Source organism: Erpetoichthys calabaricus, chromosome 5, assembly GCF_900747795.2.
Source record: "Erpetoichthys calabaricus chromosome 5, fErpCal1.3, whole genome shotgun sequence".
NCBI lineage: Eukaryota > Metazoa > Chordata > Cladistia > Polypteriformes > Polypteridae > Erpetoichthys > Erpetoichthys calabaricus.
This window is the reverse complement of record NC_041398.2, coordinates 40,055,330-40,068,578: the sequence shown is the minus strand read 5'-3', so window position 1 is coordinate 40,068,578 and position 13,249 is coordinate 40,055,330. Positions and strand designations below refer to the sequence as shown.

The following is a 13,249-nucleotide window of genomic DNA, read 5'->3' as shown; positions in this document are numbered from 1 at the left end:
CACACTCCCTGAAAAGACTTCCTTTTAACTCAATGATAGTTTTCTTTGTGTTACATCAAAGCATTTATGTTCTTATATGTGGTTATTAAATACATAAGACACATTCTACTAAGTATGCCATCTACTTTTCTGTCTGATAATACATAACATTCTCGAGAACAAACATAACTGATACTGTTTTTCTCATCTTCCTATACTCTCCCATGCTACTTGTACCTTACCCTGGTATCCCATTAGACTGATGAAAATATAATCTGAAATGGACCTGCCAATTATAGCACTGGATGCAAGTTAATACTGTACCACAAAAAAGAAAAAAGTCATTCTAATACAATCTCTTTCTTTTATTCCAATTTAATATATGGAATAAAGGGATGCTCCCGAATGTTTCTAAGCCTATTGTTGACACATTTATAATGTATACCATTAACCAGATTCTCATAGGCATGATAACCCATACAGAATGGGAAAATTAACAATTGCGTGAGTTGTTCACACAGCTCCTACCTGTACTCAAGTGAATCATGAGGAGGGTCACATCACCAGCACTGTCAGTTATTAAACCATTACTTAAAAAGCCACACCTAGACCTACACATTCTTAATAACTATACACCCATTTCAAATTTACCCTTTCTCTCTAAAATATTTGAAAGTCACCAATTAGCTTCACATCACAATTTACGCGTTCTAAACTACATTCTGATATATTCTGATGAAGGAAACTCCACTGTAATTATGTTGCTAGACTTAAGTGCAGCGTTTGACACCACTGACCCTTCTATTTTACAGCACAGGCTGGAAAATGTTGGGCTTACAGGCAGTCTCCTTGCCTGGTTTAGTTCTAATTTATCAAATTGATTCCAATACGTACAGAAATGTGCTGACAGTACTCTATCATTACACACAGAACTGAGATATGGTGTCCCACAGGGCTCAGTACTGGGACCTTTACTGTTTTCACTTTACATGCTTTCACTGAGATCTATCATTAGAAAACACTGTTAATTTTAACTCATACACAGATGACACCAAGTTATACCTTTCTTTTAGATCAAATGAAGTTTCTCTAATGTTGTCCTTAATTAGTTGTGTTAGTGAATTAAAGGAGTGGATGAATGTGAACTACTTGTCTTTAAACACTGATAAAACAGAGATGTTAATTATTGGAGTGAATGCTGCTGATCGCAAACAATATTTTGTCATCATTTAACTAAGTTGGAATCACCATTAATTTTACCAAATCAGCCCTCAATCTAGGAGGTATCTTTGATTCGAGCATGTCATTTAAAGCACATATTACAAAGTTATCTAAATCGTGTTTTTAAAAATGTTGGGAAATGAGCAGGATTCTGGGAAATTAATTCATGCACTTATTTCTAGTAGGATTGACTACTGCAAAGCGGTGTTCACTGGATGTTCAATCTGTTCTTTATACAGCTTCCAGTTAATTCAAAATGATATTTCAAGAATTATTACAAGAACAACAAAATACGAACACATAACTCCAGTTCTTAAATCCTCAAACTGGCTCCCAGTTAAATTTAGGGCAGATTTCAAAATCCTCCTTTTAACATATAACGCCTTAAATGGCCAAGGTCCAGCTTACTTCTCTGAACTTATCATGACTTATAAACCAGAACGTACATCAAGATCTCAAGATGCCAGTTTGCTTATGATTCCAAGGATTAATAAAAATAACAGTGGGAGGTCAAGCTTTTAGTTACAGGGCCCCTAAACTGTGGAATGGTCTGCCTGCTACTATAAAAGATGTCCCTTCGGTTTCAGCTTTCAAATCCCCGCTGAAGACTCACTAATTCTGCTTAGCATATCCTGACTAAAGCTGCTGATTAACTGTACAGACTGCATCTCTGTTGTTAGTCATTAGCACAAAAACATAAGTCCTGTGATAGTTATAATTTGTTACTAACCCATACCTATTCTATTTCTCTTCTCGGTACTCGAATGTGGCACTTGGTGCCACTGCCCACCTGCCAAGTTGTTTTCCCTGCTTAAGGTGAAGTCATCTCTGATGGAGAATTGCAGGAATCATCGGGTAGAGGGGGTCCTTTCATTGGATTGCCTGGCCAGCACTGACTCAGCTGTGGAATGGCAAATGAGGGAGGCAGCTTGATGGCCAATGTCTCCAGGACTCTGAACAAATGCATATCGTATTATGTAATACCAGTAATGGCGCACTGTACGATAATGTGCAATTAATACTCTACTTGAGCATTCCTAGTTTTTCATCCTCTTTCTCTGTACGTTTAGCATTTGTTTGCTCAGAGGCTGATGTGCTTGCTGCTTCCTGAACAGCTCTTCTTTACTCCACCCTAGCGGCCCACTGCTTCTCTTCTTTCGTCAGCATCTTTTCACGTTAAAACTGATTAAGTTAGTTTTTGTGTTGCAATTACTTAGTACGTTTTCTTTAATTTTTCACTTAATCTGGCACTTAAGTCTTCAATTTGCCTCAAGAATGATTAGCGAAGGTGGTAGGGAATGAGAACAGCGCCCGTACGCATACTCCGCACGGCCGCTTTGCTGCGCGCTGCCGAGAGTTGATTCTACAATAAAATAAAATAAAAATAAAAAGAGTAATAAAATCATTACCCCGAAAGCAGATAGTAGACGTCACGCAGTATATGTGTACCAAATTTCAAGTCAATAGGTGAAACGGTTTGCAAGCTACAGGTGATTTAAAATCCTGGACAGACAAACGAACAGCCACGGTAGCGTATTATAGAGGATGATCATCTACTATTGAATTCTGCTCTGTACTTGTAATATTTCTATTGCACTATTATATTGTATTAAGGATTACTTGTGTTCTGTTCTGTGTACTATATATATTTACCTCTTTTTTTGACACCCACTACATGCCCAACCTACCTGTATTGTATTGTATTGTACTTACTGTTGGTAGCGTAGCAGATCCAGTCAAAATGCCCTGAAGTTATAATAACCATGTCAGTAGCCATGAAGCTTCTTATTTTCTCATTAGTCTTCTACACACGCTTACTGTATTGTCAGCTAGGTGGTAGTAAACTACAGCTGGCCTCCTCTGCATTAACTGACTTTCTATAAAGCAGGAGTTCAAGTCAACATGAGGAATTGAGCTTTAAACAGGTTGAAGCATATACAGGTCAAATCCCAATATAGCAAGTAACGAAATAATGAATACTTTTTATGGGCCCGGAAAAACATTCATACGACATCATGTTAAATGAATTTAGCTTTAATGAAATGTAAATTTAAGTATAACAAATGTTTTCTGGGTCAAAAATGGCCACCGAAGAGAATAACACGATGCAAACAATACTTAATTCTGCACGAGTCTCGGGAGCACTGCAACAGGCAGTCTCAAAGAAACACACAGTCTGTTGCGAAATTTCCAGACTCTGGCAGTCTCAATGAGAGAGCAGACGCGACATCATACACATAGCCAAGAGCGTATTGCCACACACAAGCGAATAGGAGGGCGCTGTATGAACCAAGTGAGGGTAATTCCACACCAGGCTAGGGGGGTGGCAGGGTGCACTAACCTTTCTTCTATTGTCTTTGCAGACAAAAAACGGGAAAACCTGTCTGATCCAACTCTGAAGACATCACTTCCGGTACTAGGGGCCCCATAAGTATGCTACTTCCGGTGCCTGCGCCCAGAAGCATGTCACTTCCGGTAGCAACCCCAAAAGCACAACACTTCTGTGTTCACTACGCCACTTCCTGTCTGGACATTTAAAACTGCCATCTTTTCCAACCATCCTCAATTCAGTTACGGAGTCCAATACATGCACATCAGTGCTACTTTCAAACCCTTTTTCCAGCCAGCGAAATTATACAGGCAGCTGCCCCAAACCTTTTCGACTGTGATGAGTCTGATTCTTTCCCAGTACCTAGTGCCCACATGTGAAGCTGTGTAGTGTGCAGATACTGTACTTTGAGTTTCATAGCGGTTCTCAAAGTTTTCTTTGAGATGAACAAAAAAAAGTGAGATATGGCATCAATTTACGCTGAAAGAAAAATTAACAATCCTAGAAAAAGTTTATTTGGAGCATGAAGAAAAATTGCGTGGTTAAAGCATTTGGAATTATGCCTTCAACGCGGTCAACAATTTTGACGGATTGAAAAAGAAAAAAAAATAGAAGACAAAGTTAAAGACTGGGCATTGGGACCTGAACAAAAAAAATTAGATGTGTGTTACATGATGACATCGACAAAGCTACATTTTCATGGCTGCAAGATTTGACAGAACGGAATACCTCAATTACTGGACCAATAATATAGGAAAATGCTTTAGAAATCACAAAACTGTTGAAAATTGATACGTTTCAAGCAAGTGTTGGCTTAACGGGTTTAAATAAATCTACAGAATAACTTCCATGGTGATTTGTGGAGAAGAAAACAGTACTCCACAGGAAAGAGTTAAGGAATAGCATGCCAGTGAAATAAAGAAAATACTGGCAGAATAGTAGTAACATTTTCAATGCAGATGACTGGATTATTTTATCAACTACTTCGCATCATACCCCAACTGTTAAAGGAGATCAATGCAAGGGAGGGAAGAAATGAAAACTTCATTTAACCGTCCTGTCTTGGGGCAATGCATCTGGTACAGTAAACCTGAAACCATTGTTTACTGGAAAATATACAAATCCACAATGTTTTAAAAATGTACAAACACTTCCCTGCGATCACTGAGCAAATCAAGAAGCTAAGCTTGGACAACACAAGGAATGTTTAATAATGGCTGAAGATTTTGGTCGCACAAATGACAAGACAAAGAAGAAAAATTCAAATTTTGATTGATAATTATTCGGCACATATTTTAATATGCGAATTAGAACATGTTAGGGTTGAATTTTTACCACCAAACTGTCAACAGTCCTGCAACCTTTGGATCTCATCTAATGTATCGTATTCATTCTGTGTTCAAACATGTATTTCTATTTTTTTTTTTAAATTTAAACCTAGTCTCATTTTTATCCTGTGTTCAAACATGTATTTCTAACATCTCATTTTCATTCTGTATTCATAACTGTATTTCTGTTAAAAAAAGTTTCATCCAACATCTCATCTTCAAATAAAATATTCTTTGCCATTCCTGAATTAGTTTATCAATTACTTCGCATCATACCCTAACTGTTGAAGGAGATCCATGCAAAGGAGGGAAGAAATCAAAACTATGTTTAACCGTTCTGTTTCGTTGCAAGGCAATCTGGTACATTAAACCTGAAACCATTGTTTATTGGAAGATATGCAAATCCATGATGTTTAAACAATACACAAACCACTTCCCTGTGATTATTGAGCAAACCAACAAGCTTGGATGACACAAGGAATATCTAATGGATGGCTGAAGAATTTGGATGCACAAATGAGAAGACAAAGAAGAAAAATTCTTATTTTGATTGATATTTGTCCTTCACATAATGTATCATGTGAATTAGAACACGTTCGAGTTGAATTTTTACCACCAAATTGTACAGCAGTCATGCAACCTTTGGATCTCAGTATTATTCATGCTATAAAATGCATTACAGGAGTCAACTTAGAAAAAAAAAAAAAAAATGTTGTTGAACCTAGTTACAGAAGACAACAAAAAAATTGACGTCAGAGAAACTTATGATATGATTTGTGTAGCTTGGTGGTCAGCAAAAGCATTAACAATTGTTACATGTTGGAACAAGACCTTGATTATTGAAATCAACAATGAAATCCATATGATGGGAACAGGTCCGGCCGAAGAAGTGGAAAATGAAGAAAGAGTCCTCTACAGTCACCTGTAAAGAATGTCTTAACACTGAAAAGTGAAGAAGAGGATCATGAAAATAACATGCCACATGTTACAAAGGTTTCCTTTTTGAAGCAATGGATGAAATAAAAAAAGATTCAGAATGTCCTGGCAAGTGTTTTTGAAAAAAATATATGATATAGAAAATGTGATCATGAAAACTGCTAACATAATTCTATGCAGTCAAAAAAAACTTACCTGTAAGGTCTTGTTTTAATTCTATGTTCATTCATACCTGTATTTCAATTTTAAAAAGTTGCATCTAACCACTCTTTTTCATTCTGTATTCATAACTTGTATTTCTATTAAAAAAATGAAAAAATTACATCTAACATCTCATTTTCATTCTGTGTTCATACAAGTATTTCTATTAATAAAAAAAAGTTGCATCTAACTTAGGGGTCGTCTCATCTTCAAATAAAATATTTTTTGCCGTTTAAGAAGCGCTATTTATTTATAGAGGTATTGCCAAGCTTGGGTCACAGAGTTACAAGAAGAGAAGGCGAGTCCAGGTTTCCAAGGAAAACACAGATACTTTATTACTGTATAGAGAAGGCAGGTAAAGCCTCAAGACTTTGTTCAAAATAGTAGCTGTAAGGAGCCGCAACATGGAAAACAGTCCTGCTTTAGCTACCATGTTCAGATTAGAAGAACACCAGCAGCTCAGAATCACCAATGTGGTAGATATAATCTGGAGAAGAGAGATCAGGAGAGTGCGAGGAAGAGCAGATCAAAGCCCGATGTTAAATGTTCTAAACATTGTGCGACAAACAGATTATGCGGTAAGCCTTTTCCTGCAGAGTACAATAAATTACTTTGCCCTTTGGTTTACTGTTTAACAGACGAAGCAGAGCAACTATGGAGCTGTCCTTGTGCCGTACTGTTACAGATAGCAAATCACTGCCAGCAATCCCATTCACAACAGCATATGTATTTTCAACATATGCATTATAACAAAACTTCCATGATAACAAAATATTTCTATGGTCCCATGAGTTTTGTTATAACGAGATTCCACCTGTACTACTTACACAGGCCCCCAAATCACTGAATTACACTGTATTATAATTTGACTGGTACCAATACTTAACAACATTTGTCTGCTTGACAACTATACTTCACAATCAACAAATACTCCAAGTGAAGCAAAGAAAAGGTTTTTAATACACAGTTTAATATGGAAAGAAAACATTTTACAGTTGACTGAATTAAATTTCAGCTTCAGTTCAACTGGTATAAATAAATGCACTGGTAACATGTTGAGAAAATAAAAGTAAAACTTACTTTAATCCGAAATGCAGGATGCCCAAGTTGACCATTTTAGTGGTTGCTGCAATTAAATGCTAAATTAGAAAATAACTACCTTCTGAAAAGTACCTTCATATTTTTACACTCTAATTTCCGAATATCTGAATTAAACTATAGATCTGCTTTTCTCAACTGGGATTCCGTGGAACCTTAGGGTTCTGCAAGACATCACTAGGGGTTCCTTGAGAAATGGTTATGAATAGCAGTGGCAAATAAATAAGGTTGAACAGTGGAAGAAAGTAATAAACCTTCTCAAAAAGGAATAAATTCAAGTTCACGTTAGTTGTATTATCAGCAACTAGGATGCGCAGCAATGCTATCTGTGCTTCACTTATCATACAGGAACTAGCGCTAGTGTCGCTTATGAGTTAACTTGTGCTGGTTAGTGCAAACTGGTGCAAGCAAAAAACATGAGAAGTTCAGTCAGTCTCTTATCAATTCTATATGTTTTCTAGCGTGCAGGTATGTATTCACTTATTAATATGAGAAGTTAAGTTTTCCCTCTCTCCCCATTTTCCAATGCATTTCTTTTGTTTGCTTTTATTTAGGCCATGTTTTTATATCACTCGAACAACAGTCTGAGTACTCAAACTTAAAAACTGGCGTTTTTAAATACAGTTTCAGCTAATAAGTGTGCGTTTTAAAAGTGCTCAAGCAGGCGTTCAAACACTATTTTCATGCACCAAATCGCAAGGTGATGTTGCTAGAGCACATACGAAACTTAACCTTATAAATTCTTTACTATCTGAACATAACCCCAAAAGTGTATTATCCAACCGTGGTTTTTCAGTTTTTCAAAATTGCTCTAGCTATTCTGTACTAAATAGTAGTAATTTTTGTGTTGATGTACGTAAATGATTAAACTATTAACAATAATTATTGCATAGCTATTAACTTGTTACTTTGAGGTTATGTTGACCAAGTCAGACACAGTCAGATGCACATCACGCCATACACACACTATTTTTAAATTTCACTGTTGTGTTCAGGTATTTAATCTCTGTTCGAATAAATTTCACTCAACAGCTAGTGCACTTCAAAAACATGGCCTGCTTTAGTTGTATTAGTCTATGTCTTATTTATCATCTTCTTTTCATTTTGTTTAATGTTATAGAAATTTATAACCGTGAAAATGTGGCACAGGTTTCACTCTAGGAAAGTAAATTTTATTAATCACATATGTTTTAAGAATAACATTTCTTTGGCACTTACATTTGTTTATATGACATTTTACTTTGATTTATCTTATTCTTTTGAAATTTGCAAATAGATGATTAAGTAGCACTTATTATTGCTATATTATGTTGCTAGGGGGCTGTGACCCCTGCTCACTTTGCTCACCAACCGCCAGGTTTAGTCCTGTGGTAATACAATTTAAAGTGGCTTTTTTTTTAATGGGAATTGTTACATATGCATTATGTTCACCTTTTACTTTAAAACTTCAGTAAAAAACAATATTTGGAATGAACTTTTCTTCAAGATCACATTGAATTTTGATTCCTTGTTTGGTCTTACAGTATGATAATGCAACGTATAACTGGCCGTGAGTGAATATCGTTTCTTTGTCTCTTATAAATAAACTGACTTTTTTCAAATGTTTGTCCTTGTGATTTGTTAATTGTCATTGCAAAGCTATTCTCACGGGAAACTGTAAATGTTTCAATACGAATGGCATATCAAGATCTTCTTTTCGCCCGAACAGCGATTCGAGTTCATTCAATAAAAATAAGACTTTCTGATAAAACAATCTATATGAAAGTGGGAATATCCAGAGCCGATGTAGCCAGTGGCATTGTTCTCAAGAAGCTGCGGATTTCAGCCATTGTGGATTACACGTCATTGTAACAAATAAATCTGGCCTAGTTCTGGATATTGCCATTGCATCATGATATAACTGTTGCAATGCTTTTGGACGACCTTGATATGATGATAGTAATATTACTGCTTTACCTATTTTGAAATTGTCTGAGTTATTGATATTTGAATTTTGAACGTGATCAATGAGACCTTGCATATGTTCCGTTCTAAGTTTAGCTTTATTCGATTTAATAAAGAAGAGATGATTAGCTGCGACTTTTACATACACATTTATACATTTACGTTGAGATGATAGAAGCGGGTTAAATACATAGGAACATATCGTTAATTTTGACCCAAAATATTGTGTGGGTGTTATTCGTTTTTTCTGAATGTGTTTGTTTCATATTGTACGACCATCCTGTTTCATCATCTGGGAAAAGCAAAGGAAAGAGTAAAGGGTCGGCATGTGCCAATGTATTTGACATAAATGACGAATCATGCTTTGCCTTTGGATATATACGAATATCTACTCTTCCTTTGATATCTCCATCTTTCGAAATTATTATCGCTGACAATTTGTCACATGTGGGTTAATTATAAATGTGACTGTGATCGTTTGGATTCATATAGAAATCCAAGAAAATTTCTTTGTCCATGTTTTGCTGATAAATTTCGTGTAAAGTCAATACTTTTGGACATATGGATTTGTATCCATTATTGGCTGTATACTTTCTATTACGTTGGATTCTATGTTGCATCGTTTCTCCATTATCAAAGATTCACCTGACCAAATTGTGTTTTTTTCTAAATTAAACTTGTTGTAGCTATAATTGTTGTGGGAACACAGATTCTCATAGCGTATGGTCCACTATTGTGTAAATCAATGTTTTGTGCATCGAATGATGCTAACGCGAAAAGATTATTATAGACACGTATATTTTGCCTGTAGTGTTCGTGGATTTCACTTTCACCAACAACAAATCTTTTAATTGTTGCGGAAACACCTCTTTATTGGGAAGCAGCAGTACTTTTCCCTGATGGCAACACAAATTAGACGATCTACAAGTCTACGACTTAAACTTTAAATCTTACAATATCTACATACCTCTGACATATCACTAATGTCCATATATTTGATCTTTTTGCTGTTGTTATTTCACCTAGTAATAATTTCCGTTTGCGTGAATGCAATCTCTTTTTGACACATTTGAATTTTAGTATTGTCATATTTTTGAACTTGCTCTGCGTGCGTATCGCACCAAGGTTTTCTTTGAGCCTTTCGAATTCCACTGCTTTCATAATCTGTAACCTGCTCTGCATGTGCATGGCACCAACGTTTATGAACGTCTTCATGAAGTTCTACTGTGTCTTTTACTCTGTCCTTTATTTCTGACCCCGTTTGGACCTGCAAGGTTTTCAATGCCACTTGTTCCGGGCTGATTATTACTTTCCTTGCCTAGGTCACCATCTCATAGGAACATGCATCCAATGGATGTCAGTATGACGTGACTTGACCGTGTCGCGGGAAGTGAAAGTGTCTCTGCCTCTCTGAAATGTCTCTTTGTCTCTCTTTAGAAGATGATGTCTCATCACAAGATTTTTTTTTTTATAATTGAGAGATAAATGTTTTCATTATGATCTTTAAATTTATAAATAAAAAAATACTAATAATGATATAATTATGATGTAGGAGTTCCCTAGAACATGATTATTATTTCAAGGGTTCACAAGTGCAAAAAGGTTGAGAAACAATGCTATAGATACTACAAATAGTTTAATGAGGTGCTGCATTCTTCACTACAATGTAAATGTACACTACATATACTTTGTGCATGTGCACACACAGGTGAATGAAACCTGCCTTGTATGGCATTTAGGAGCTCTAAATGCCTGTGTGATAGCAAGCCTGAAGAAACTACGGGCCAACTCATACCAAAATTCGAAGTATGCATCACTTTATTTTTTAAACCTCTATTTTTGGCAATCTTCAAAATTCCATTAAGCAAAAATCATTTATATACTGTCTGTGTTCTGGCTTTTCACATGTCACAAATTTGGAGAAACCACCAACATATCATCATGCAAGGAAGCAAGTAGTAAAAAAGATGTTAGAGGCTATGAGTAGAAAAGAATTCTAATAAAAAAAATTTAAAAAGTAAATAAAATGATTTACCTTTTAGTTTTCATCTGTTCCTGAAGCCTACTATACATTTCCAAAACTGAAAGAGAAAACACAAAACAGTGAAAATCTACTACTTTGATTTAAAATGTATAAGATATTTTGAGTTATTAAATTATTATGTACACAAAACCAGGTCTGTAAGCAGCAAACCAATCACTCTTTAAAGAAACCAAACAGGAGAATGTTCTTAACAATGTCAGCACAATTCAAAAAGTTCTGGTGAAACTAAGCATACTTTCCTCCAAGCATATGAATATGCTGGATTTCTTACATATATATAATCTCCCATTACTAGAAGTAAAGCACCTATTAATCTGTACTTGGGTATTTTATTAATGAGTACACCTGTTTTACAGTATACTTAGCATTCCAATCAATTATTCTTTACATTATTTTTGTCAAACAGATAAATATATACAAGGATTTCAACTACAGTGGGGAAATTGTTATTCAATTTACAAGATTCTTTTTTTACAGTTATGTGAATATTCTTTAACCATTAGCTCACTGCTAATCAAAGTAGAGTTTGGGGTAAAGAAATGCCTTAAAACAGGAAAATTCCCAAAAAGAAACAAAAATAAAAATAATATATAATACCTTTTTATTTATATAGCACCTTTCACATGCTCAAAGCACTTATGCATGTGAATACAAAAAATATAATAAATATATTGAAGCATATTTAAAGCAAAGGATATTACTACTGAGTTACAAGTTACCAAGACTACCTTACTTGCCTTGCATACAGTAATAACTGCAGGCATGCTCCCCTATGTACATTAAGTGACTTCACTGAAATATGGATTAAAATGGCTAGCAGTTTAAATTTAATTTTGCATACTCCAGATTTCAGAAAGTATAAACCAAATTAGAAGGCTAAAGCAATATGTTCCATCTAGTACTAAGTGCAGTGTGGCACAGGGAATTCAAAAGCTGAGGTGTATATGCTGCAGACTATTTATTAATAATAACCTGTCAATCTTAATGCAAACCAAATGGAAGTCAAATGAAATAAGAGCTAACAAAAATGTTTAGTTCTTCAACAATTGACTGTCAAAGACATTATACCATCATGTGTTACAGCAGAACAAGTTCTAGGATATTATGTGACATGGACCTCAGAGTTTGGAGAAAAAAAAAATGCCTGGAAGCCATGCAGAAAAGATTAAGCACTATAAACCGATATGTATAGCTACTAGGGGCTCCGCCCCCTGCTCGCTTCGCTCGCCAACCCCTGGTGTTAAGAATTACAAAGAGCGTGATGTATGAATGAGATATAGAATAGTGTGACGGTGTAGATGATGCAAATAGAAAGCAAACAATAAAGTGTGTGGCACAGTGTAAAGGTTTATTTGAAAATTTCTTTGTACACGCCGTTTAAGTGTAAAAGGTAATTCCAGCTCAGAACTTGTAAGGTCAATGAAGATGGTTATTGTTGTGATCAGAGTCAAGTTTGTCAGAGCTTTAGAAAGAGTTGTGTCTCTCCAGGAAGTAATGGAATGACTTGGGTATTTATGTTTTGCACATTAATATTTTTTGGACATAATATAGTGCGTTGTGTTAAAAGGGGCATTTGGTCTAATGAGATTGCTGTTCCAAATCTGTCTGTAACTAAGTCATCGCAGAAAAAGGCTTGAGGAATTGTAATAATATGTGGCTGAAATCCATCTGTATTGGTGAGTGTACATCTCTCAGTTGTAATAAGCAATTGTTTATGATCTGGTTCTGGACATCGTATCTTTTTTACTAACTGTATCTTTTGAAAGCAATGCCAATTGTCTGCGTATTTTAAGGTGCACTGAACAATAGCTGAGTGCATGGCATCTGGAAGAATAGCTAAGCACTGTCTAAAATCCATCCATCCATCCATTATCCAACCCGCTGAATCCGAACACAGGGTCACGGGGGTCTGCTAAAATCTCCTCCTCATAAAAGTACCTTTCATCCAAATCGAATATTATTATTCATAAACGTTTGTAGAAGTTTATGAATGGTGTTGAGTAAGTGACTTCATGCCATTGTACATTCATCAATAATTAACATTTTTTCAAGACGGATGTCACGTGCAGTGCCACCGTTAATGTTCATAGTGGATACCGATTTGTAGGATCTAATGCAGTTGATAAAGATTTCACTTTCAGGTACATCGTTAGTTAGAAGCTTTTGTAG

General features: G+C 35.6%; 1 protein-coding gene across 2 annotated transcripts in view; it reads right to left on the bottom strand.

Moving 5' to 3' along the window:
* exoc6b (exocyst complex component 6B) overlaps window positions 1-13,249 on the bottom strand; it is a 625,017-nt gene that overhangs the window by 483,068 nt on the left and 128,700 nt on the right. For both annotated transcript variants that reach the window (XR_007935144.1, XM_028801461.2), the window contains exon 5: window positions 11,072-11,117. Coding sequence is in view for 1 of the 2 variants with exons in the window: in XM_028801461.2 (XP_028657294.2) it covers window positions 11,072-11,117 (46 nt within the window). In the remaining variant the exon portion in view is untranslated. The remainder of the gene's footprint in view (window positions 1-11,071; window positions 11,118-13,249) is intronic.